At 45.4% G+C, this 26435-nt stretch overlaps 1 protein-coding gene across 5 annotated transcripts in view; it reads right to left on the bottom strand.

Annotated features, from left to right (window-relative positions):
* The window catches only part of DCTN4-p62 (dynactin subunit 4), a 522593-nt gene that overhangs the window by 81608 nt on the left and 414550 nt on the right, over positions 1 to 26435 (bottom strand). For 4 of the 5 annotated variants that reach the window (XM_055067008.1, XM_055067006.2, XM_050172373.3 and 1 more), the window contains one exon: positions 17201 to 17299. In XM_055067008.1, the coding sequence (XP_054922983.1) occupies positions 17201 to 17299 (99 nt within the window). Of the gene's footprint in view, positions 1 to 11917; positions 12015 to 17200; positions 17300 to 26435 lie in introns of all 5 variants that reach the window. The other variant, XM_055067005.2, reaches the window with a different exon arrangement.

The raw sequence follows: 26435 nt of genomic DNA, 5'->3' as shown, positions 1-26435 counted from the left end.
TCATCTGCACTTGTGCCTTTATATGTGATGTTGCACCACGTGGTACTCCGAGCTCCTTTAAAACAAGATGCACCGCAAGTTGTTTCCTGTCGGTTAGGCAGGAGCGCATTGGGAACAATGCTTCAATACCCAATCTGCTCCGTCGTGTTTGCTTTTGTTACCCTGGGTTTAGTATGATCATTGCACTGTGCTTGCAAATCAGACATATTTCATGGCCAATGTTGCGTTCACAACCTCATCAGGCAGTCTGCACGTAGCGGCGAGGGTAACAGCGGCAATAGTACAGTGGCCATCGTCTGCAATTGTGCCTTCGGTGATGTCTCATCACTTAAGAGGAAGCTTTAGTTCGGGCCCAACTCCAACGCGGCCTATTCAAATACATGTAAAACGCAAAACATTTTTCTGAGATAACCCCTAGACCGATTTTAATGAAATTTGTTTCATTTGAGAGAGAATGTTAAATACTAGTGACTGTTGGAAGCGGAATTTCGATTTAGGGCCCGAATTTTGTTAAAAAGATTTTCAAATATTCGATCGTTCGAAAAAAATAGAAGCACGAAGTTTACAAATTCATAGCTCTGCATCAAGAACAGATATCGTGGTTCTGTAAACGGCATCCATTAAATAATTCACAGCGAACAAATTCTATATGTCCTTTTACATCTTACTTGAATTTGTTGCGTTGGTTACAAGGGTTCTGCAAAAGCTGTATTTCTATAATACTAAATTTCTTATATTCATGTGTAACATATCAATTTTGTCCACTTTAGATGTACTATTAGATGCCATTCGCAGAATTGTATTATTCTTTTTCGTTGCTGAGTGACAGAGTTGTAAACTTGATAGTTCCGTTTTTAAAAATTTTCGATTTTTGCTGATTTTTAATAAACAATTTACGACTTAACTAAAAAATTCGAAAGCAACAGTCACTAGATTTTAAGTTTTCCTTTTAAATGCAATAAACCTCGTCAAGTTTGGTGCAGTGGTTGCCGAGAAAAACTAATTCTGCTTTTACATGTATTTAGAAAGGAGCATTCGAGCTAAAGCTTCCTCTTAAGACTCCAAGAGGCCTTAAAGCAAGATGCACTGCAAGTTGTTCACTGTCGGCTATGAAGGAGTGCTTGGGGAACAATGCTTCCATACCCACTCTGCTCTATAGTGTCAGCTCCCGTTACTCTGGGTGCAGTATGATCATTGCACTGTGCTTGCAAATCGAATGGAGTTCACGGCCAATCTTGCGATGACAATATCACCGGGCCATCTGCACGTAGCAGCGAGGGCAACATCAGCAATAGTACGGTGCCCATCATCTGCACTTGTGCCTTCTTCTGTGATGTCGCATCATGTGGGACTCCGAGCGGCTTTAAAAAACAAAATCCACTGCAAGTTGTTTCCTGTTGGCTAGGCAGGAGTGCATCGGGAACAATGCTTGAAAATGCACTCTGCTCCTTCGTGTCTGCTCTCAATATCCTGGTTGCAGTGTGATCATTGCACTGTGCTTGCAAATTGGATGGATTTCATGGTAAATGTGTTGACAACATCATCGCGCTGTCTGTACATAGTGGTGACGGTAACATCGGCAATAGCATGGTGCCCATCATCTGCACGTGTGCCTTTTTCTGTGACGTGGCATCACTTGAGACTCCCAGTAGCTCAGCAGTGCTGGTTAATCCTTACCCACCTACTATATTGTAGGGACCTAGTCAACACGAGTTTATAAAAGTAAACTATTTAATAAGCGAAAGCCTTAGACGAAAAATCTGATGTCCAGTGTTATGGCACTGAAATTCATAAGGAGTCGAACCCTCAACCTTTGGTGGGAGTCAGACCCTCCACCTTTGGAAGGCGCGAACTCCCGATCTTTGGTGTTAATTAAGGCAAAGTTAATTAAGGCATTCGAACCTATGACCTTCGGCAGGAGTTGAACCCTTAACCTTTAGTGGGACCAAAATGCGATGGAGAAACTGCCCCATCAATGGGAGACCACTGTGTGTAGCTTGATCAAGGGAGGCCACAAGCAGTATTCGAAGACAGTGGCACACAACAGAGAAATCTTTCGAGTGCCTTCGTCGCACAAGGGACAGAGCAATCTTGAGTTCTGGACACAACTTCGCCCTTTAATAAATAGTTTATTTTTATAAACCCGCGTTGACTAAAGTGGCTGCATTTCAGGCGGAGGTGCGGGGTACGATTCCGAGCGCCACATATGGAAGACAGTGCAGTTGCAACCTTCAGCAATTGGAACACGTGGAACAACGAGCCAACGTGTTCAGTGCAACAACGGGCCAGTCATCGTCATGGTGGTCATAGTCGTTACGTGGTGGTTTCCCATTGGTGGGGCAGCTCCTCAGTGGGAGCTCGTGTGTATGCAGGACTGGCAGGCGCACTCCACAAGTAACGATGGATGCTGTTGGTGTTTCCCTAGTTGTTGCTTGTGTTTTGACCGCTACGTTGCATTTTATGTGCAGCATGTTCAGCGAGCATATTCACCAGACTTCAGACTGCTTCTTTTCGAGGCAAGGGAGGCAACTGACACTGCTACCATAACCAGCCAAGTTAGACTGGCACAACTCGCCATAAGCCACATTTTTCCCATTCAGAAGAAAGGGGGTTAACCGAGGGGCCCGATTTTTATTAGTCATCATAAGAAGCCAACACTCACACCAAGGACAACATAGGGGAGATTACTTGTGCTTAATAAACAAGATAAAGAAACGATAAACTAATAGAAGTGAAAGTGGATGAAAAAACAACTTGCCGTAGGTGCGGAACGATCCAACAACTTTCGCATTTCGCGTGTGATGCTCTACCAAATGAGCTAGCTATTGCAGCGCCGTTTCCCCATCCACTTTCTTGGGTATTTATGTTTCGTAGTAGAAGCCTGGGAGTGTTAGCCAGCGCCACCACTCAGAGATCTTGGCGGCGTATGTGGAACATCCTTTCTGCCGCAGGCATCATGAGAATGTGATCTTTTTAGGTGAAGGCAACCGGTCAATACACCCACACATGCTACCTGAAGGCATCAATGTTGCCGGATTTGAAGTAGAGCATTGCACGCGAAATGCGAAGGTTGTGGGATTGTTCCCCACCTGCAGTATTGCTTCTTTCTTTCATTTATTAAGCACAAGTAGTCTCCCCTATGTTGTCCTTGGTGATCAAGGCAGAAAGCTGGGCTAGTCCTTGGTGTGAGTGCTTGTTGGCTTCCTATGATATGACTAATAAAAATCGGGCCCCTCGATTAACCCCCTTTCTTCTCGTTTGTTACATAATGAGGGTCTCGAATCCGGCAACATGGCAACAGTGGCAGGGCTGTGGCCAAAGCACGGGCGACGCGGGGAACCGGGGAACTCTCCTACTTGAGCAGACGGTTCTAGCAGACGACATTTGCAGCAGACGACGTCCGCTGCCGGTTTGAAATGTCTCGCACGGTCTTCGACAAGCTGTTTATGACTCAAGTTGTGCAGTGTCCACTTGTTCGGGATTCTAAAATGAACGATTTTCGCAACAGAGAGGAGGGTTCTTTGGGAAGAAATTACAGACTGAAGCCAAAACTACTCGTCATCGCAAGTGACGCATACTTCCATGAAGTAAATGTCGGCGTCGCTCGAATCTGCAATGTGCGTTGGTGCCTCAGAACTGCCGCTTGTTTCCATCTGTCGTTTTTGAGTTGTGTTCTTTGGAGTCAAATTGTCCCCACCTGCTGTTTTCTTCTTGCTTCTTCTTCTCCCCGATGGTGACCACATATGGATCCGAAAAAACGGGACGAGATGGCAGTCCATATGTTTTATAGTGCATGTGGGTGTTTTCTTTTCCTTCTTTACAATTATGAGCTAGTGTGTTCGTAGTTTTGTTTGGTCACATTTCTTCAGTTAATAGGTCAAGTACCCCGAGCTCTACAAGGGCTGCTGCCTTTCTACTTGAATGCCTAGAGGCGAAAAGGGACGAGAGCTTCTTTGAAAGTCGTCCATGGGCCTTTTGTATCCGGGTGGCCGAGACGGTGCCCGAACACCTTGCGGCATTTGAAAATAAGAGTCATTGGCAGATGTGCACGTGCTTCAAGCCCAGGCTGCGGAAATACGAAACCAGCCCATTCACTTGCTGCCATGTGGCTAATTCTGTGTGCGTGTACTTCGCAAGACTTTTAAGGTGTCACCTATAAAGAGCTAAAAGAGACCTAGATGTGAATAAAGAAAAGTTGTAGTAACCGTTCGATGCAGTGGTTTTCTTTTTTGCAAATTTTACAAGCACAAAAGTGGAGCACCAATTTAATACACCAATCAAACCTGCAGCTCAAGTGTGACAAAACATGGAACTGTGGAGCAAGGTGCAGCTGAAACTGCGGCTCACGGGCGCTTTCCGTAAGCAACACTGTGCATCACAGCAGCATGCGTCGCGCCAAAACGAAGCATGTGAAACGAAGCTGTGTCTGCGAGCCGCACTGCCGCTCAGCCGCCGCGACCACTGCCGTGCTGTCGCTTGCATGTGAAACAGGCTTTACACAATCACTATGAGGTATGTGGTGGTGCCACGAAGCTGTCCGAATCGGGCGTCCAGAAAGTCAGTCATCGACTGAAAACTGGCAACTGCTCCAGCTGATGACACGGCGTCAAAGTAGATTCATTACAATTGCTCTCTGTTACTCAAGCCAGCAATATTAGTTTATTTAGTTTATTTATTTATACATACTGCAGCCTCAATGAGGTTATTGCAGGAGTGGGATGAAGAACAAACATACGACATTTACAATGAAGCTTGCGTGAATTGCTTCAGTGGTAGTGAACGGATGTTGCCCGGTAATGAATTCCAGACTTGTTGATGGGAAAAAAAAAACTGCGTTTAAAGGAATCAGTGCGCGCAAAAAAGGTTTAGATATGGTGACTCCTCGTACATGAGGGTTTGGAAAAAATCAAGTGGTTATTTAGAGAGGAGAGGCAAGGAGAATTGATTAGCGTGTAAAGGAGTTTTAGGCATTCAAGTTTGCGACGCTCTGCAAGAGGCGTGAGACCAAGTAGGGGAAGAGTTAGACGGCGAAAATTCCTTGTCATATCTCCTACAAACAAAACGCACTGCGTTTTTTTTGCATTCATTCTAGTTTTCTGACATCACAGTGTTTGTGTGGGTTCCATACAATGTAAGTAACGTACTCTTTTAAGGGCCTTGTTACAGGTGACATCAATGTGTTTCGAACATGACAAATGAAGTGTTAGTAGGATACCTAAATATTTGAATTCGAAGACCCTATTTAAAGTGATATTGTTAAAGGCATAGGTAAAGAAGGAAGGGGATGAGCATCATGTAAAGGACATGGAGACAGGTTTGGGAAAGTTGATATTCATTTGCAGTGCTTTGGACCCGTTACAGAAGTCAGCAAAACAATTGTTAAGGACAACATGATCAGTAGGAGATTTACTCGTACGATATAAAACGCAATCATCTGCAAAAAGGCATATTTTAACTGAGGTGTGTAGGGGGAGATCATTCATACAAAGCACGAATAAAAGAGGACCCAGTACTGAGCCTTGGGGAACCCCTGATGAAACGGGCATCAAGGGTTAGTTAGTAGAGTTGAAACATACATATTGAGAACGCCGGGAAAGAAGGTCTGATATCCAGCCAACCAAAGATGCATTCTTTAGTATAGCGAACAGCTTGTACACAAGTTTAGGGTGTGAGACAGTGTCGAAGGCCTTTGCAAAGTCTATAAAAACAGCATCAATCTGGTCACCTAGGTCTAAAGAGCTGTTGATGTCACGAATGAATCTGTCAGTTGTGTTATAGTACTAAGGCCACGTCTAAAACCACGCTGGAAAGTGCATCAAATTTTGTTAGTTTCAAGAAATTCCATAATATGTTTAAAGATAATGTGCTCGAGTAATTTACATGAGTGTGCTGTTAAGGAGATTGGCCTATAGTTAGATAGCAACTGAATGTTATAAGAGCAAAATTGAAGCAAGTTTCCATGAGGGAGGAACAGTGGCAGTTGAGAGAGATTTTCTCAAAATAATTGTTAGATATCTGCTGCACCAAAGAGAGTATCGAATGAGAAAAACAGCCAGGATACCGTCGGGACCACATGACTTCTTGGTGTCTAAGTTTAGGATTAGGTTAAGTACACGCTCAGTAGACAGTGATACATTGTCAATTGGAGGGTATGGTTTGGAATCAAAAACAGGGGTTACAGAGTTATCAGTCGTAAAGACAGAGTCGAAGTACGTGTTAAAAGAAGAAGCTATTGTCTGTGAATCAGAAACTGAAACATTACCTTGACTTTCATTCCCTTTCAATAAAATTACAGCTATTTTTCTCTGATAGAAGCAGAAATCCCCTGTGTTTTCCCCGAGTCTTTTCAGACTATGTAAAACCACTGAAAATTCCCAGTTTTTCCTGTTGGTTGACACCATGCTTAATGACCTCCTAAAATGTGGGTGTTACATAAAGGATGCGATATACAAAGAATTAAGAAAATATTGCTAAAGGTCACAAAATACATAAGTGGTCAGTTACTGCAGTTAAAAGTGAAAATGGGTAGGTTATCGCGATAATGTGTCGCAATCATGTTGCCAATTTGGATGAACTTGTAGACAGAAGCAGATGGAATACCCTGATAGTGTGCAGCTTACCGAAACAAGACAGTGAGACTGAATAGCTTCATGAAAATATTAGAAAATGATCTGTTCAAGAATAAACTAGGCACTCAGTATAGCAATGGCATAGAAAGATGTCACCAACTAGGAAAGAAAGTGGGAAAAGCCGCCCAGTGATCATAAATTTTTCAGACTGTTCTGTCCAAATAAAGTGCCGCGCGCATTGGAGCATTGCTAACGTGAGTTCTACAAGAAGCGCGATCAATGCGAATAAAAGATTATTCTTCTTGGCACCACGCACATGTTCGGACTCCTCTGTCTCTGTTGCATTCAACACATAGGCTGCCAGGAGAAACTCGCCGTTCTGGAGGCTTGTTCAAAGTTATAGGGGTATTACTCAAGTTTGTGCGTGCGCACCTGACCCTTCTCTGGATCGCACAGCGCCGGCGGAGCGGCAGTCGCTCGCTAGCACTTTCGCAGCGGCCCTAACAGTCAGAGCTGTGACCCCTAACCCGCGGTTCGCAGTGAGTTGCAACCACGGCAGGTTTAGGCCAGGGGGACAGGGTGAGTCGCGGACTTAAGGTGTTTATTCACCTTATGTGCGTAGTGCACGCCGATGGATGCGCCGCTAGTAGCGGCGTTGCGCAGAACACACGGGAGAGGAGCCAGCCACGCGCCGTAGTTTGTTGTGTCGTTGATAGTGCTTCTCTGTCTTATTCACGTTTTCAGAGCAAAATAGGCAACACCTTTTGCATGTGTGGGGTGGCCAAAGCTTCAAGGAATGTGCGAGAAGAATTGTTGCAGGTCGGGGGGCTCAAATACCGGCGAAAACGTGCCGGCGATGCGGTTCTAATCATTCCCCGCAAAGCCTCATCAGCAGGAGCAACTGTAGCAAAATTAGATCGTCGCTTCGATGGGAAATTTCTTGTTCTCATCCTTTCCTTTGTCTCGTCGGTGTTTTTTTTTTTTTCCACTCGATCATAGACGCGTAAGTGACGAAGTTCGTCTGCAGTGCAGCATGTGGTTTAAAGGCATTTCGCTAAAGTTCGGAATGCTGTTTGCCGCTTATAGCTTTTTTCGCTTCTTTACCGTGTTGCGCTAGCTAGGCAGCACGACTGCACGAACGCATTGTGTTGAATGTTAAAGCTACTGAAGTTTGCAAGAACTGAAATTGTTGGCTTTATGTGGCCCAGTAAATCCTCGCACCAGCTGTCGCCCACTTCATGTTTTTACATCTATTTTATGCGTGGCTTTGCACATGTTTAACTCTTGCTAGTTGCTTCATGCATAACTCTTGTTGATCCTTTTTGGCTGCGAGGTTTTCACTGTGCCTCGTTTGTGAAGGGTATAAATTACGCTGTGTCTTATCGGAATGATATCAAGGAAGTGCTTCTTTAACAGCTTTATTCTTTTCGCCCAAGGGCATTTTAGATACTGTTTTTTTTATGTGTTTAGAAAATAGGTAGGTTCAGGGCGATAATTGCTAATAATTGCTGCATATGGTATTTTTTTTCCATTTTTCGCTGAAAAGTTCGAGTCACGTTTGGGAAGCCATCACACATCGGTGCTGCGTGAGCAGACTTAACACGCCGAGTGATTTGTTTGTTTCACAACGTAGTCCCTTCTTGCATGTGAATTTTGCACTCAGCTGAATTCTCTCTCACTGCGCTTACGCCGCAGAGGACTGAACCCGGCCTTGCGCCAGCGCTCATCTACTCTGACTGGCGCTGCTCTGCCTTTAAATGTATCACGTGGCACCTCTCTCTAGTAAAATTTAAAAAAAAGTACTGAAAAGTTAGTCAGACTTTAGTTTTGTACGTTTCCAAGCAGCTCCCTTGGGGAATTTAAAATTGCAAAAACTGCAGTGGGAACGGCAGTTCATCGGCGGTACAGCACTAACACGCACTTTTATTAACCCGTGCATTTAGTGACTTCGTTGACTAATGTACGCGTTTCCATCAATAAATTTGCACTTACTCTTCTTGAGGCGACTTCGACTGCACTTATTCGGCGATGTCACATCTATTCATCGTCAGAAAAATCACAACGGCATATGCAGACATCGCACCGTGCGGATTTGTTTGAAATAAGCCTGCACTAATGACGGGTGCTTATTATTGAGGTACAGAGGCAGCATTACGGCAAGGGTAGAATAAAAAAAAAAAAAGACGATCGAGAGATCGCATTACTGAACAAAATTTATCGGCTAGTTAACATGAGCTCCACTTCATGTAAATGGGGTTCATGGCGTTTGTCTGGCATGGGTGGTGGTGTTGTGTGGGTTCATGGCGTTTCATGGCGGGACGCAGCTGGCACGTATGTGGACCATGTTGTCCCAAACGCAGGTAACATCGTGTTCATACCCGCTCCCACAGAAGTCAGCGTCTTCCCTACAGCTGTCCCCGCAGAAGCAGCAGCCTGGCACCAGAACAAAGGAGAAATCGCAGCCGCGAAATTCAGCCACCCTTGCTACAAAGGGTTGTCATCTGCTACTGCTCCCGCGCGTACTGTTGGAAGCGCCCGCTAGGTGGCTATCAGTGGCGCCTCTATAGGCGGTGCACGAGGCGTATAGTACAATACCAACTGGACAACAACAGCAAACACAAATACAAAACCACAGTGGCGGAGCGTTCCGCACATCTGAGGCGAAAGAAACCGCACAATGTTGGAAACCATGAAAAAGGGTGATAAGAGTTAAGCTCACCCAGAGTGGATCCATGCTCGGGCCCTGCGACGGTCAGTCGCTCACGAAGGCCGAGCACAGCAGGGGGATGGTGTGCGGCGGTCTCAGCGGCTGAATTGAGATGCGGCCAGTAGCAAGCTCCTCAGCCGAAAGACAAAGATGCATCGGGGGGATAGCGCTTGTCCCCGAGCGGCGGAGGAGTCTCCCCGGTTCCAAGAAAGGGAAAGGAGGGCACAGGGTGCCTTGGGCCACGGCGTCACGGCCAGGCGTGTAGAGCAGCGGGAGTGGCGAACGTGCCCTCTCCCTGCTACCCTCCGCGAGCGAGTACGTGATTATCGCGTGATAACCGCATGGCTGCTCCAGAGATATCGGGATGCAACGTTACTAGACTAGCTTCAGTTATAAAACTCCCCGCCCACGCGCTTCCAGCCGCTGTCGCCACTTCTGTGACAGCCGCCAGGTGGCAACGCTGTTCTATCGGGCTCCACTGCAGGCGCCTCGTCACAGCCTTGACTATGGCCTTGAGTCGTGCTTGAGCTCGTATGGACGGGCAGTTTGCGCGTGTTTCACGCTCGCTGGCGTTCTCCCTTGTCTGAATTAGTGATACCACGAGAAAGCGGTATCCACCTACAGCAATAAGATTTATCGCGCCAGTTCGCTAAAACTGAAAGAAGGGTAAATTGCACAAAAGGAAGAAACGCATACAGCGAAGCGCAGAAGCTGCGTTTCTAATGCTATCTTCGGCTGGTCGTTTCTGAGCACTCTGGAGCGCTCTCGCGAGCGGCGTTGTCTTCGACTGGTTGAAAGAGGGTGCGCGGCCTGCATTCGGCTGGTTCTTCTCGATTGCTATCCTCTATCTTGGAGCGCTCTGAGGCGCTCCGAGCCCTGTCGTCGGAGCAGTCATCGAGATTGAAACGTCATCGCAGCGCCGCGTCGCTGCTGTTGGCGACGGCCCACTGTAACCTTGCCAACCTAGGCCACTTCATGGTGGCGTCTCGACGAACGTTCGTCCGGCCGGCACGTCCGCCGGTTTTTTGGGCAGCGCTGGGAGCTTTGGATAGGCGAAACATCGGACGTTGGCAGTAGTCACATGGTTTCGCATCAGCAATTTCCTCCTCCGAGAACGAGTCGCACATTCGGCTTGCGCGCTTGTCCCCTACCTTTGAGCTTGGGAAACGACCGATCTACCCGACTCTGCTTCGGGGCATACACGCGACCTGTCGAAGATACCATAAATGTCGTCTGTTTCTTCCTGTCGTCTTAACGTTTCGCGCAGTTTAGGCTCACGAGCCTGAATATCTGGCCAAAGTGCGTGATTGTAGGATGATCTTCATCCCCACCGAAGCTTCTCACCACGCCAAAGAAGCGCTACAAAAAGAAAGATGAGGTCGGTCTTTGTACACACAAGCCACAAAAAAAAAGAAAAGAAAAAATGAAGTCGGTTTTTCATTCCGCGAAGATCTCAATCAGCGAAGCTGAAACGTGCGGCTCCTGTTTTATCACTGGATTAATCCCGAGGGTTCATTAAAGGAGTTCTCAGTTATGAGGTTACACACACAATCGGCTGTGACGGAGAGAACGGCGTCACTGACGGTAGGTCCGCAGTCCGCAGTTGTCGCTTGCGTTCGATGTATCGAGTTTGCTCGGCGGCGTGGTTAACAGCCTTCGCCTGCAATTTGCCGCTTGTGATTTTTCTAAATTAAATTTCTTCAAAAATAAATCTTTCCGTTACGTAAGACCATGAGTGGCTCATACTCCCTTAAGCAATGGCTCATAGCCCCGTAAACGTGGCCTCCTCATTACGACGACAGAAGTGAAGTGACATTCTACGCTGGAAAGATGAACGGCCACGCAGCCAGCTGTGGAAGACGATGACCAACGCGGGAGCAGTGGCACGAGCGCGTGCCGCGGATTTCGCAGAGAGTTCCCGGTTGGCACGAGGAATCGCTGTTTCACGCCGAGCGAAGCGTCGCATTGCTGGGAGCACAGGAAAAGTGGTGCGCCGAACTGTCGACATCGTTCCGATAGCGGCCTATGCAGCCAGGTACGCAGCATGTCAGCATCGTCTGCTGATATTCTTAAGAAACTCGGCGAAGGCTACAGTTCCACGGATGACATGCTTGCTGAAATTCGCCGTCAACAACGAACCACAGAATACATCAACGCTGCACCGCGTGCTTAGTCCGGCCCGCCCGCGTAGCCGGCTAGTGAGAAAGTGAAGCCAGGCGCGACTGCAGCGCCATGAAGGCGCGGGCGGGTGGCGGTTCCGTGCAACGGCGCCGAGTTTTAAAACTGAAGCTAGTCTAGTAACGTTGATTGGTATGCGCGTGCGATCCCACAAAGTAAGATGGAATAATGCTTTCTATAGCAGCAGACTTCTCCCACAAAATTAATGGCATAAGGAAAAGCTATGGCAAAGTGTGAAATGGAAAAAATAAACGTCGCCAAAGTAAACCTGGGTTCAGAAAGCTACATCCGGACAGTGTAATCTTTGGGTGGGATTAAGCTGAGGAGAAACGCTGGAAACTTGGTAAAACAAAATGACTGTAAAATAAACAGAGCGCCCTTCTTAATGGACCTTTTCATGAACGCACGCACATCGTCAGTGGCGGATGGGGGAAAGTTGGAGCGCTGGCTGCTGGAGACTCACCTGTTTGCCTTGCCTGCAGAGTGCGAGCTACATGTGGCCCGGCGCTACATTCTCCCACAGTGCCCAGCTCCCTCGGCTGGTGGTTAGGTGCAAGACACTGCAGAAGAAGGGAGCGCCGCAAACAGGCGAGTTTCTAGTGGTAGCAGTGGCCAGCGCTCTAACTTCCCATACTGCCTTGAGGCGACTGCTGACAGTGCAGGCGCATTTCGGGAAAGGTCCATTCCAAATATAAAGTGTCGCAGTGTCGTAACAAACGCTATCTAGCTTGAGAGCTTGCTATTTTAAGTCGATCCCAATATAGCCGTACTTACAAAGACCTGGTTATGCAATGAAATATTTGACAGCGAGTCTGTACTGAGGAACTACAGTGCTATGAGACACCAGGACAGAAGAGGGGTAAGCACTGCCATGCTGTACAAATCTTCATTAAAGCTGCAGAGAATGCCTGACGTTTCAGACGTTGAAAGTATACTGACAGGCATACTTATCTTTTTTCTGTGACCATGTTTCACCGGCTAACAAATGTTAAAAGTTATTGCTTCAATGCGTCACTTAAGGATTAGAAGGACCTACCCTAACGACTCAGTACATCTGTACAAAATTGTCAAAATTGTTTCAGGGTCCCTTTAAAAAGAATGGTCTGTTTGGCCTTGGATGCTTTTTTTTCATAACCTGAGCATCAGTGAACCTTCGCTTTCCTTGTTCCCTGCGGAGGCCACTTTCTTAGATTGTGAATAAAGCAGTATCAGATAAGAGCTTGAAAACAGGTAGCTATCGTATTGCTTTTCTGTGCATGCACAGCCATGGTGTATAACTGTGGGTACCTGTACTGAAAATGCTAAACAGTTGGTAGTGAGCACTTGTGTGCATGGAGACGGTCCTTTTCTGACTGTTTTGTTGTGTGCAAATGCGTGCACGTACATGTGTTTTTACATCCCCATCTGTTTTAAGTGTTTTTTGACACTGTTACATAGCAAAGGTTGCATTCACTCCAAATTTATCACATTTGAGAAACCCTCGCAGAATTGATGACATGGGTCAGGGCGCTACCCTCTACAATGTTGTACCACTGATTCAGTTTCAATTCCAGAATCACAGTTAATGCACAACTATACTGCTGCACTGCACAACAAGGTGGGCACTGCGGCAGCAGCAAGGGCAGCGTGCCTAGAAATTCTTTCTGCTTCATGGTACAGGTCACGGCTGTTCTACTCGGGAATCATCTGGCTGTCCACAACGGAACGCAAGACGCCGCACGTGTCGATGGGGTTATCGTGAGGCACCCTGCATCAACGATCATCGACAGCTGCCGGGTCTCCGAAAGTGCACCGTTCATCGAGTCACACACTGAGACTGCGTGGCGATACACAGGAGCGACGACTCATCACGTGACCCCTCCGAAGGCTACAAAAGCATCGCCAGAAACCTGGATCTTCAGTGGGCACTGCGGCAGCAGCAAGGACAGCATGCCTAGAAATTCTTTCTGCTTCATGGTACAGGTTAGTAGTTACCTACCTGGATATTGTTACAGAAGCAATAATCGTTATTTGCTGCTGCTGCCCTGCCCACTGGGTGTAAAATCTTTACTAACATGTATTTATTCACTGCCGGTTGATTTGCTTGTTTGCGGAGATGTTGCGGCGAACCCTGGTCCCGGTGATAGCGAAATGTTGGCTAAAATCTTAGAAGGCCAAGCCAAAACACATTCCTGCATTGAAAAAATACAGACAACCCAAAATGCGATAGAAAAGAAGATCTCTACTCTAACGGAGCGCATAGACAAAGTTGATAAGCAACTAGAAAACCTCACGGCGCTAACCGCCAAAGTGCAAGAAGTAGAAGCAACAGTTACAGGATTAAACAAAGAGATTGCACCCCTGATGAGCAAGGTAGATGAGCTAGAAAATAGAAGCCGCCGAAACAACCTGGTTATATATGGCATAGAAGAACCACGTGGCGAAACCGCAGATGGCCTATTAAAAAAAGTAAAAGATTACATTTTTAAAGACATAGTACAGGTTACAGTCACGGGAATCGAAAGATGTCATCGAATCGGACAGAAGGCTAAAAATAAATGCCGTCCTGTTATTCTAAAGTTTCTGGACTACCGAGAGAAGATAGCTGTATTAAAGAACTGTAACAAACTTAAGGAAAGTACGGTGTCAATTTTGGAAGACTTTTCCTACAGGATAAGAGAAATAAAACTAATTTTTGATGAACTAAGCATGGATGACGTCATGTTCGGGTGCAACGAAACTACTGGTTCACGCTATCAGTTAAGCAAAAAGGCTAATTGACGGCAGAAGCATGACGCACTGTCACTGAAAGTACTTAATGTAAACTGCAGAAGTGTCGTAAACAAAGTTACTGAGCTAGATGCATTGTTGTTGACCCATAGCATTGATATGGCCATCCTCACTGAAACGTGGTTAAACGAGTCCATTTATGACAGTGAATTTGTGCCCGCTGGATACAGCGTACATAGAAAAGACCGCGAGAGTAAGGGTGGTGGGGTGGCTATTCTTTTCAACAAATCCTTAGGCATAAAAAAAATGCCTGATGTGCCTGGTGTCGAGGCTGTCTTTTGCAAAGTGTACTGTGGTAATACCAGGTGTGTTATAGACGCTATTTACAGGTCTCCTGGTTCTGATGTTGGCATCCTCAAAAACTTGAGAAAGTATCTAGACACACAAGTCAGGCTTGGGGACAAAATAATCCTATCAGGCGATTTCAACCTTCCCGAGGTGGATTGGTCAGCATTCACAGCCAGAAACTGAAATGATAATCACTGTGAAATACTGATAGATATTGCCTTTGCATTCGACTTACTGCAAGTAGTTCAAAATTACACCAGGATTCAGGGTAACTCAAAGTCCATACTCGACTTGTTTTTTGTAAGTGGTTCAATTACAGCCGAAACTTCCTGTGAGGTAATACCTGGTATCTCGGACCATTCTGCAGTGTTGCTAGAATTGACTTGTGCAGTAATTAAACGTAATAACCCAACCTCTAGTTTCCCTAACTTTTCACGAGCAGATGATGTCTCTATCATTGACATGCTTTCCTTTAATTTAGATATTTTCTCATCCTATTCTGGAGATATAAACAGTCTTTGGCATCAATTCAAAATAATTGTAAGAGAATGCATCGACAAATATGTTCCCCGTATCGTAAAGAAGTCGAAGCGCAAAAACGCCTGGATCTCTCGGGACTCATTGCAGTTACAAAGGCAACTCAAGAGGCTAAAGAAAAAACAAAAATCTGCAAACTCTTCCTATACTGCGCAGAAAATAGCGGATATAACATTACAGCTAAAAACACAAGTACGAACTGACAAACAACGGTATTTCGGAGAGTCCGTACCTAATTTTATACGCACGTCCCCCGAGCAATTCTGGCGGCACATACGCCCGACTTCTAGCAATTGTGATGTCTTTGATATCGAAGGTGTACAAGTAGATGACGCAAAAAAAATCTCAAATGCCTTCAATGAGCAGTTTAACAGCATTTTCACTGTTGATAATGATATTTTACCACACTTCAACGCAAACTTCCCACCCATACCAGATGTTCTAACTGGTGAAGCTGGAATTTTGAATATGCTCTTAAAACTCGATGTAAAGAAGTCCCCAGGGCCAGATGACATACCAAACGCATTTTTAAAGAGATACGCAGAATGGGTCTCAAAATACTTTCTCTAGATCACTATCTGAGCGGCAAGTTCCGGACGACTGGGGAATCGCCAGAGTAAAACCTGTCCATAAGAATGGGAGGAACGACTGCATAAAGAACTATAGTCCGATTTCCTTAACCTGTACTGCATGTTAACTTTTAGAACATATTATACATAACCACATAACGCAGTTTCTTGACAAACATCACATTTTAACAAAGTATCAACATGGATTTCGACAAGGTTATTCTACGTGTACCCAGCTAGCAGAAACTATACATGACTTTGCACTTTCAATTAATAACGGAAAACAAACCGATGTAATTTTTATGGACTTTAAAAAAGCTTTTTGTAAAGTCTCTCATAAGAAGTTATTGCACAAATTAGGGACAATATTAAATAACAAGCAACTTTTAAACTGGATTGCCGCATACATTAACAATCGAAAACAGTTTGTTGTCTTTAATGGAGAAACCTCGGAAATTCTTGGTGTAGACTCAGGCGTTCCCCAGGGATCTGTGCTTGGGCCCCTTCTTTTTCTTTTGTTTATTAATTATATTGTCTGCAACATTCCTGTCAAAATACAATTGTATGCCGATGACTGCGTGATTTACACTGAAGTGAACAGTACAGCTGACCAAATTCTTTTAAATGATGCACTCAACAAAATTGCTCAGTGGTGTGATATGTGGCAAATGTGTATAAATTATGAAAAAACAGTGTTCATGAGAGTTACTCACAAAAAAAGACCATTAACCTTTGTCTATTCTATCAACAGCAGTGTTCTTCACGAAGTACCTCATTACAAATACCTGGGCCTCTGGATAACAAGTAACCTACACTGGACTAAACACATTGATTATGTCGTAAGAAATGCAAACTGTAAGTTGTTCTTTTTACGAAGAGCTTTAAAATTTACTACTGCTGATGTCCGCATGATAGCATATAAAGCGCTTATTCTCCCATCATTAGATTATGCAGCCATAATCTGGGACCCCTTCACTAGGACCAATATTAACAAGATTGAAAGCGTACAGAAAAAGGGTGTGCGATTCATATATAACAGCTTTGGACGTTCTTCTGTTTCTGCCCTTTTAACCAGAGCAAACTTGCCACAAATAACGCAAAGAAACCGGTCATCTAGGCTAAAATTTATGTATCAGATTGTAAAGGGGCACTATAAATTAGACACTTCAGACGTAATAACCTTTTCATCCAAGTATGCCACTAGACAAAGACACCAATTAACAATTGCTCCGTTTCGCACACGTAACAACTCCTTTAAATACTCTTTCTTTCCACGGACAATAACTGAATGGAACCAGCTCACTAACACCCAAGTTCAACAGCCTTCACTTATCTTGTTTACATCGTGTCTTAACTTAGTACTTACCGTATGCCTTCTATTTTAGTTTATATTAGTTTATTTACTCTTATGTATCTATGTATTTGTCGGTTGCCTTTCTTGTGATCTTTTCAACATTTGTACCCTCCTGCCAAAATCCCCAAAGTGGGATTGCAGTATCAATAAATAAATAAATAAATAAATAAATAAAACTATACTGCAACTATGCACTGCTGCAAGCTGCAGCAGTGCTCACTTTTCCTACCTTGGCAGTGGTCCCTTCAACGGCTTGCTCAACTGGTAGTAGCGTCACATGAGTCACATGTGGCGTCGGATTGTGCAATGAGAGTTGCACGTAGCACTCCTGAAAATGCAAGAACCACAATATACTCACATGGATCACTAAGGGAAATGGAGCTAGAAGGAAAGAATACAACACTACATTCCTTCTTACCCATGCTCCTTTTTTTAGTTGTCATGTATACTCATGCCACACTTCAATGCATGTCAAGGTGAAAGCAAGCATAAAAGTAAGCAAATGTGTATCTGTCTCGAAAATGTTTGCTGCTGTATGTGCTACAATGTGAAGCAACTAAAAAAAAAAAAAAAACTTTAGTGCATTTCACCTTACAATCATAGCAGAGCTGGAGCCAATTTTTAAAATTTTCCTTGGTCACAGTACTTCGCACACTCTAAAAACAGTTGCAACCTTCGGGGTCTATATTTGCCACACAACAATAATCGTCATTTGTCTTGTCTGCATTTCCCTTCTTTAACGCGGCGAGCCCAGTACTTTCCAGTAACGAACGGCATGCAAGTTATCAGCATGACATAGCAGTCCCAACAGGAAAGTAACGAGCGCCGCGTTTTCAAGAAAGGAAATGCCGGCAAGACAGATGACGATTATTGTTGTGTGGCAAATATACACTCCAAACGGTGTAAACTTTTCTTAGAGTGCAGCACATGATGCGCGAACTAAGGCACTTCGTAGACAAAATCGAGAAATGTGGAGAGGCTGCATAGGCAGAGCATGCAAATGCACATCACACACACAGAGTGATCTTGTGCAACAGACAACACTGTAATGCATTGGCACTGCACAAAAAGCATGGAACAAGTTGAATTTCTTTTTAGTGGGCTATCACATGTAAATGCTAAAGATTGTAATACCATCTAAGTTGCACTGATGAATGCGCACTGCTACATCATTACACAGCTTCAATGGTGCAGCCAACAAAGTGCACTCAAGAAACTGGGCCTGACCCATAATATGAAGCATTCTATGGTTCTATAAACAATTCTATGGGCATGAAGGTTGCAAAATGAACATGCCTGGAAGTACACATTAAAAGAGTTTGCAATTTCAGTATGCATTGAAGGCCTCCTCAAATATGCATCTGTTGCAGCTTCTTTTATGTAATAATATGGGAAATATGGTGGTGCACACTATCTGTTTTGCTCCCTGATGAAAGAATGTACATTTCTGGTTGTATGGTGCATGCACTAGACTTTAGCTTGTCATCATCATCATCAGCCTGGTTACGCCCACTGCAGGGCAAAGGCCTCTCCCACACTCCTCCAACAACCTCGGTCATGTACTAATTGTGGCCATGTCGTCCCTGCAAAGTTCTTAATCTCACCCGCCCCCTGCTACACTTCCCTTGGAATCCAGTCCGTAATCCTTCATGACCATCGGTTATCTTCTCTCCTCATTACATGTCCTGCCCATGCCCATTTATTTTTCTTGATTTCAACTAAGATGTCATTAACTCGCGTTTGTTCCCTCACCCAATCTGCTCTTTTCTTATCCCTTAACGTTACACCCATCATTCTTCTTTCCATAGCTCGTTGCGTCGTCCTCAATTTAAGTAGAACCCTTTTCATAAGCCTCCAGGTTTCTGCCCCGTAGGTGAGTACTGGTAAGACACAGCTATCATACACTTTTCTCTTGAGGGATAATGGCAACCTGCTGTTCATGATCTGAGAATGCCTGCCAAACGCACTCCAGCCCATTCTTATTCTTCTGATTATTTCAGTCTCATGATCCGGATCCGCGGTCACTACCTGCCCTAAGTAGATGTATTCCCTTACCCCTTCCAGTGCCTCGCTACCTATTGTAAATTGCTGTCCTCTTCCGAGACTGTTAAACATTACTTTAGTTTTCTGAAGATTAATTTTCAGACCCACTCTACTGCTTTGCCTCTCCAGGTCAGTGAGCATGCATTGCAATTGGTCCCCTGAGTTACTAAGCAAGGCAATATCATCAGCGAATCGCAAGTTACTAAGGTATTCTCCATTAACTTTTATCCCCAATTCTTCCCAATCTAGGTCTCTGAATACCTCCTGTAAACACGCTGTGAATAGCATCGGAGAGATCGTATCTCCCTGACTGACGCCTTTCTTTATTGGGATTTTGTTGCTTTCTTTATGAAGGACTACGGTGGCTGTGGAGCCGCTATAGATATCTTTCAGTATTTTTACATACGGCTCGTCTACACCCTGATTCTGCAATGCCTCCATGACTGCCGAGGTTTCGACTGAATCAAACGCTTTCTCGTAATCAATGAAAGCTATATATAAAGGTTGGTTATATTCCGCACATTTTTCTATCACCTGATTGATAGTGTGAATATGGTCTATTGTTGAGTAGCCTTTACGGAATCCTGCCTGGTGCTTTGCTTGACAGAAGTCTAAGGTGTTCCTGGTTCTATTTACAATTACCTTAGTAAATAGTTTGTAGGGAACTGACAGTAAGCTGATCGGTCTATAGTTTTTCAAGTCTTTGGCGTCCCCTTTCTTATGGATTAGGATTATGTTAGCGTTCTTCCAAGATTCCGGTACGCTCGAGGTCATGAGGCATTGCGTATACAGGGTGGCCAGTTTCTCTAGAACAATCTGCCCACCATCCTTCAACAAATCTGCTGTTACCTGTTCCTCCCCAGCTGCCTTCCCCCTTTGCATAGCTCCCAAGGCTTTTTACTTCTTCCGGCGTCACTTGTGGGATTTCAAATTCCTCTAGACTGTTCTTCCTTCCATTATCGTCGTGGGTGCCACTGGTACGGTATAAATCTCTATAGAACTCCTCAGCCACTTGAACTATCTCATCCATATTAGTAATGATATTGCCGGCTTCGTCTCTTAACGCATACATCTGATTCTTGCCAATTCCTAGCTTCTTCACTGCTTTTAGGCTTCCTCTGTTCCTGAGAGCATGTTCAATTCTATCCATATTATACTTCCTTGTGTCAGCTGTCTTACGCTTGTTGATTAACTTCGTAAGTTCTGCCAGTTCTATTCTAGTTGTAGGGTTACAGGCTTTCATACATTGGCGTTTCTTGATCAGATCTTTCGTCTCCTGCGATAGCTTACTGGTATCCTGTCTAACGGAGTTACCACCGACTTCTATTGCACACTCCTTAATGATGCCCACAAGATTGCCGTTCATTGCTTCAACACTAAGGTCCTCTTCCTGAGTTAAAGCCGAATACCTGTTCTGTAGCTTGATCTAGAATTCCTCTATTTTCCCTCTTACCGCTAACTCATTGATCGGCTTCTTATGTACCAGTTTCTTCCGTTCCCTCCTCAAGTCTAGGCAAATTCGAGTTCTTACCATCCTATGGTCACTGCAGCGCACCTTGCTGAGCACGTCCACATCTTGTATGATGCCAGGATTAGCGCAGAGTATGAGGTCTATTTCATTTCTAGTCTCGCCGTTCGGGCTCCTCCATGTCCACTTTCAGCTATCTCGCTTGCGGAAGAAGGTATTCATTATTCGCATATTATTCTGTTCCGCAAACGGTACTAATAACTCTCCCCTGCTATTCCTAGTGCCTATGCCATATTCCCCCACTGCCTTGTCTCCAGCCTGTGGTCAGCATACCGCACACTAAATTCAGGAGATTCGCGGGAACGAAATAGTTTATGAATTCAACTGCCATGCCGATGCAAGTTTGTTGCTTCTCTTTTTTTTTTTTTTGCGCCGGTAGCATATTAATTTCTGATAGTCGCAGGGGGATATGTTTGGACGTGAGGCGTTTTCTCGGATGACTTTAATGGCAAAGCATTACGTCATGCCCATGCATTGTTCATTAGTGTCGTTGAGCATACCACACACTTCAGGGGAATCGCGGGAACGGAAACAATTAATTTTTTTATTATTGTTTTGTTTACATAATATTGCAGACCTCATGTGGTCCAAGCAGGAAGGGCAGATAACAAGGTATATTTACAAATGCCATAAAGTTATTACATAGACAAAAGGTTTGGCACATGACACAAATGAGCGAAATAAGACAAAGGAAATACATTGCACATCAATCTGCACATCAAAATTCATTGCTAAGATTTCTTTCAAAACTGTCACTTGAGACAATCTGTTCAGGCAGTGCATTCCAATCGTTTATTGTGCGCGGAAAGTATGAGTATTTAAACAAGTCTTTTTTCGCAAAATATGGTGTTAGGGCATGGGTGTGTTGGTGACGGGTTTTTCGTGTAGTTGAAGGTGTAACATAAGGTGAAGGAGAAATTCCAAACTTTCCCTGGATGAGTGAATGAAGAAACGTTCATCGAGCAATTTTCCGTCTTATATGAAGAGGTTTAATTTCGTTGGAGGCCATTAAAGCAGATGGGGAATCAGTTCTCTTGAATTTATTGTAAATGAAGCGCACAGCCCGTCTTTGCACGTTTTCTATTTTTGCTATATCTTTTTTGGTGTACGGGTCCCACACTATAGCCGCATACTCAAGTTTGGGCCGAATAAGAGAGTTATAGGCTAATAGCTTAACGTGACTGGGTGCTCCTTTGAGCTTGTGTTTTGAACAGATGAACAGCAGATGAACAGATGTAATCAACATGGTTGCTCCAGTTAAGCTGTGAATTTATTAAAACGCCTAAACATTTGTATTTTTCGACTTCCGAGATAGTAGTGCCGTTAGCAGAGTAACTAAAGTGGATAGGACGTTTCTTTCCTGTCATGCGCAAAAGCACAGTCTTATCAGAATTGAAGACTATTCCTGATCTGTCACACCAGGCCACAATTTCGCGGGAAGCATCATTCAGTAATATTTGGTCAGCCACAGAACTTATTGGGGTGTACAGCATGCAGTCATCGGCAAATAAACCAATTTTAACATTTCTATCAATGGAACACACAATGTCGTTTATATAAACCAAAAATAACAGTGAACCTAGTACACTTCCTTGGGCCACGCCAGATGTCACTGGAAGTGACGTGGAAGAGATGCCACCAATATCCACAAACTGTGTTCGATTTTGTAGGTAGGAAGCAATCCAGTTTACTAAGGTCAAGGGCACGCCTATTAATTTCAGTTTTTCAAGAAGTTTATTATGGGGATCTAAAAAAATTATGTCCAGTTGTCCAGATTTATCTAATACGGAACTGCCCCCACGCTGTATTGTATTAGACGCGCATGCGCTTTATGCAGGTGCCTTGGCCAGCATGCTATCTGTAACATGTGGCTGTTATCATGCAGCCGCCGGTACACTATATATGTTGGGAAGCAATCCCGAATAAACGTTCTTCTTCTGGTTGCTTTCACGCTACGTGTTCATTGTTGGACACCGGAACATGGTGTCAGAAGTGGGATGGCCTTCACGTATGCAGTAACACGCTGGTAGAAGAGGCGTTGCTGTGCAAGGGCACGATGGATTTAGTGAAGCCACCGCAGCCGCTGGTGCTGTCCGGTAGCACCGCGAAGAACTGGAGCCTCTTCAAGCAGCGGTTCGAGCTGTTCCTACAGGCCACGGAGCCGCCGAAAGAACCACGGACGCAGGGAGCTAAGACCGCACTGCTACTCACCGTGGCCGGAGAGGGCGCCCTAGAGGTATTTAACAATTTTTTGTTCTCGGAGAACGAAAACAAGGAAGATTATGAAACAGTTGCTAAGAAGTTTGAGGAGTACTGCCAGCAGCAGCAGAACGAAGTGTACGAACGGTATGTCTTCCGCTCAAGAACGCAAGTTGAGGGCGAACCTTTCGAACATTTTTCACGGGACTTGAAAAGACTTGCACGAAGTTGCAATTTTGGAAGCCTAAGTGACTCCATGGTCAGGGACCAGATTGTCTTTGAAACAAAGAATGCGAAGTTGCGCGAAAAGATGCTGAAAGTTAAGGACCTTACGTTACTGAAGGCGGAGGAAATTTGCAAAGCTGAAGAGGTTTGCGCCGAGCAAAACAACGTATGGGCTCAAGTGGAGAAGCAAGTAGCACAAATAAAAACGCGCCAGCAAGGTAAATGTTCAGCTTGTGAACAACCTGTAGAAGGTTCGGAGCATGACGAGGCTCAACGAGAACAGGAAGTGGCTCAGATCAAAGCACGCAGGCAGTTCAAGTGTTCTAAGTGTAACCGCGTCCACGAACGTGGCAGATGCCTAGCATTCGGCAAAACATGCTTTCGGTGCCGTGGCGTTGGCCACTTCTCAGCCTGTTGCAGAAAAGGTTCTCAAGTGAGTGAAGTACGTGACGAGCAGGAAGAATTCGAAATCCTCGACGTCAGCACAGGCAACAGAGCCGATTGGGTCGTCCACGCGAGAGTGGCTTCCCAACTAGTGTCTCTGAAAGTAGACACAGGCTCGCAAGCGAATTTGTTGCCTTACTCCGTTTTTGAAAGACTCAAAGCGAAGTCTGCTTTAAGAGCAAGCCCCTCCGTCCTCCGCTCGTACACCGGCGACGTTATAAAGCATATCGGGGTCGCTACGCTACAAGTGGCTGTGAACGACCGAAATGGGCATTTCGACTTCTTCATTTTAAAGAAGAGCAGCCAGGCCATACTTGGGCTGTCTGCAAGCGAAGCGTTAGGACTAGTGTCTCATTCTGTCAACGCTGTGCACACGAACAGCACTGACCAACTGGTCAAGGAATTTCCCAAGCTGTTTCAGGGCATCGGCTGTCTAGCACGCCAGTACCACATGGTTCTGCGGGAGGATGCAACACCGGTAGTCCAGCCGGTGCGACGAGTGCCCTTGGCGTTGCTCGAGCCCCTGCGAGAAGAGCTGGATCGGATGGAACGTGCTGGAATCGTGGCCAAAGTCAGCGAACCGACGGACTGGGTGAGCTCGTTTGTTGCAGCACGCAAAAAGGATGGCAAACTGCGCATATGCATAGACCCGAGGCGAATTAACGAGTGCCTAAAGCGAGAGCATTATCAAATGCCGCGACGAGAAGACATTGAGGCTGAGCTTGTGGGTGCCGCTTTCTTCTCTCGCATCGACGCGTACTCGGGCTTTTATCAAATCCCCTTAGATGAGGCTACGTCAAAGGTGTGCACAATCGGAACGCCTTTCGGACGCTACCGTTTCTTGCGACTTCCCTTCGGCATTGTTTCGGCACCTGAAGTTTTCCAGAGAACTATGAATTAAATATTCGACCAGGCTTCAGGGGTGCGAATCTATGTCGATGACATACTGATATGGGGGAGCACAAGGGAAGAGCACGATACTCGCCTCCACACAGTCTTGCAACTAGCTAAAAAGGCCGGCCTAACGCTCAACGCGGGGAAATGCAAATTCGGTCTGACCGAAATTGACTTCTTGGGTGATGTCATAAACAAAGACGGAATAAGACCTAACCCCGCCATGATCGCACCATTAAGTGAAATGCCTCAGCCAAAGGACAAAGCCGGCGTTCACAGAATGCTCGGGGTCGTGAACTATTTCGGAAAATACATACCGCATCTGGCGGAAAGGACGACGCTCCTACGAAGCCTCATTAAAAAAGACACCGTTTTTGAATGGTCCGAAAACCACTCCAAAGAATGGCAAGCTGTCTGCGACACATTGAGCAGTCCACCTTTGCTAGCCATTTTCGATCCTGCTAGGGAGACGAAGGTCGTTGCAGATGCTTCCAAAAATGGGATTGGTGCTGCCCTTCTTCAGAATTATGGTGGTAGTTGGCGGCCGGTCGCCTATGCATCACGCACAATGACCGAGGCTGAACAAAGATACGCGGAAATAGAGAAGGAAACGATGGCCATTACTTTCGGTTGTGAGAAATTTTTTAATTTCGTTTACAGCCGCAAGTTTGTAATTGAGACTAACCACAGACCACTGTTAGCAATTGCTTTGAAAGCCAATGGCGACATGCCACCAAGACTGCAATGGTTCTTTCTGCACTTGCTAAGGTACGATTACGTTCTTCACTTTGTCCCAGGCAAACAACTGTTCCTGGCCGATATGCTATCAAGATCATCGCCGGCCGTTCCAAACGACAAAGATGACTTCACTGATGACGTTGACGTCCATGCAGTGAGCGTGACGTCGGAGCTGGTAAGCAAGAAGATGTTTGATCGACTGGCAGAAGCGACGGCCGCTGACCCAGACTTGCAGACAGCGTTGCGGCAGCTAAGGAATGGAGAAGAAATTGAAGGGTGGATGAAACCATTGGGTCCTGAGTTATCAGAAGTCAAGGGCATTATTATGAAGGGGACCAAAGTCGTTATCCCAAAGGCTATGAGAGCTGAAATGCTCGGTCGCATTCATGAAGGTCACTTAGGCATAAATAAGTGCAAAGCGAGAGCCCGTCACTTGGTTTTTTGGCCGCGACTGAATACGGACATTGAAAACATGGTCAAGACCTGTTCTGTTTGTCAAAAATACGCGTACAAACAACAAACTGAACCAGTGGTGCTTAGGCCGATCCCAGACCATGCCTGGTACAGGGTAGGTGTTGACATTTTTATGTACGGTGGAAACTCCTACCTGTGCGTGTTTGACGCGTTTTCAAACTTTCCTGAAGTCGAAAAGCTAATCGACACAACGACGTGCACTGTCATTGCTACACTTAGCTCAATTTTTGCAAGGTATGGAATTCCGTTGGAAGTCTGCACCGACAACGGTCCTCAGTTTTCATCTTATCAATTTGCTTTGTTCGCATCCAGATACGAATTCAAGCAAGTGACGTCGAGTCCGAGATTCCCAAGATCCAATGGCCTCGCCGAAAAAGGAGTCCAAATTGTGAAAAGAATAATGAAGAAGACTGGCGAGCTCAACGAGGACTTCTGGTTGGGTCTACTCGTCTATCGCTCGACTCCACTAGCCGAAGGCCGGTCCCCTGGAGAACTCCTCCAAGGCAGGAAGTTACGCACTCGGTTACCAGACTTCGCGTCATGCTCCAGCCAACTGACGTCTTGGCGCCAACCACGCAGCCAAAGGCCATCCAAAGGGAAAAACCTGCCAGCACTCAAGAAAGATGAAGTTGTACGAGTACGAGGGGATGCATGGAACTGCAAAGCTCGAGTCGTGAGCCTGGTGGCACCAAGGTCTTATCGCGTCCTTACAGAGGACAACAAGGTGCTTCGACGCAACCGACAACATCTTCTAGCCACACGTGAGCCATTCCGGCGTGACTTAACGGATGATGACTCTGAGAGTGAAGACAGTTCCCAGGAAAACGCAGGAGCACAACAGTCTATAACACAGCCCACGCAAGCCCAGGAAAACGCAGGAGTATCGCAGCCTACAACCCCGCCCACCCAATATGTGCCA

This window comes from Dermacentor andersoni, chromosome 6, assembly GCF_023375885.2.
Source record: "Dermacentor andersoni chromosome 6, qqDerAnde1_hic_scaffold, whole genome shotgun sequence".
NCBI lineage: Eukaryota > Metazoa > Arthropoda > Arachnida > Ixodida > Ixodidae > Dermacentor > Dermacentor andersoni.
This window is presented reverse-complemented; position numbering and strand designations above follow the sequence as displayed.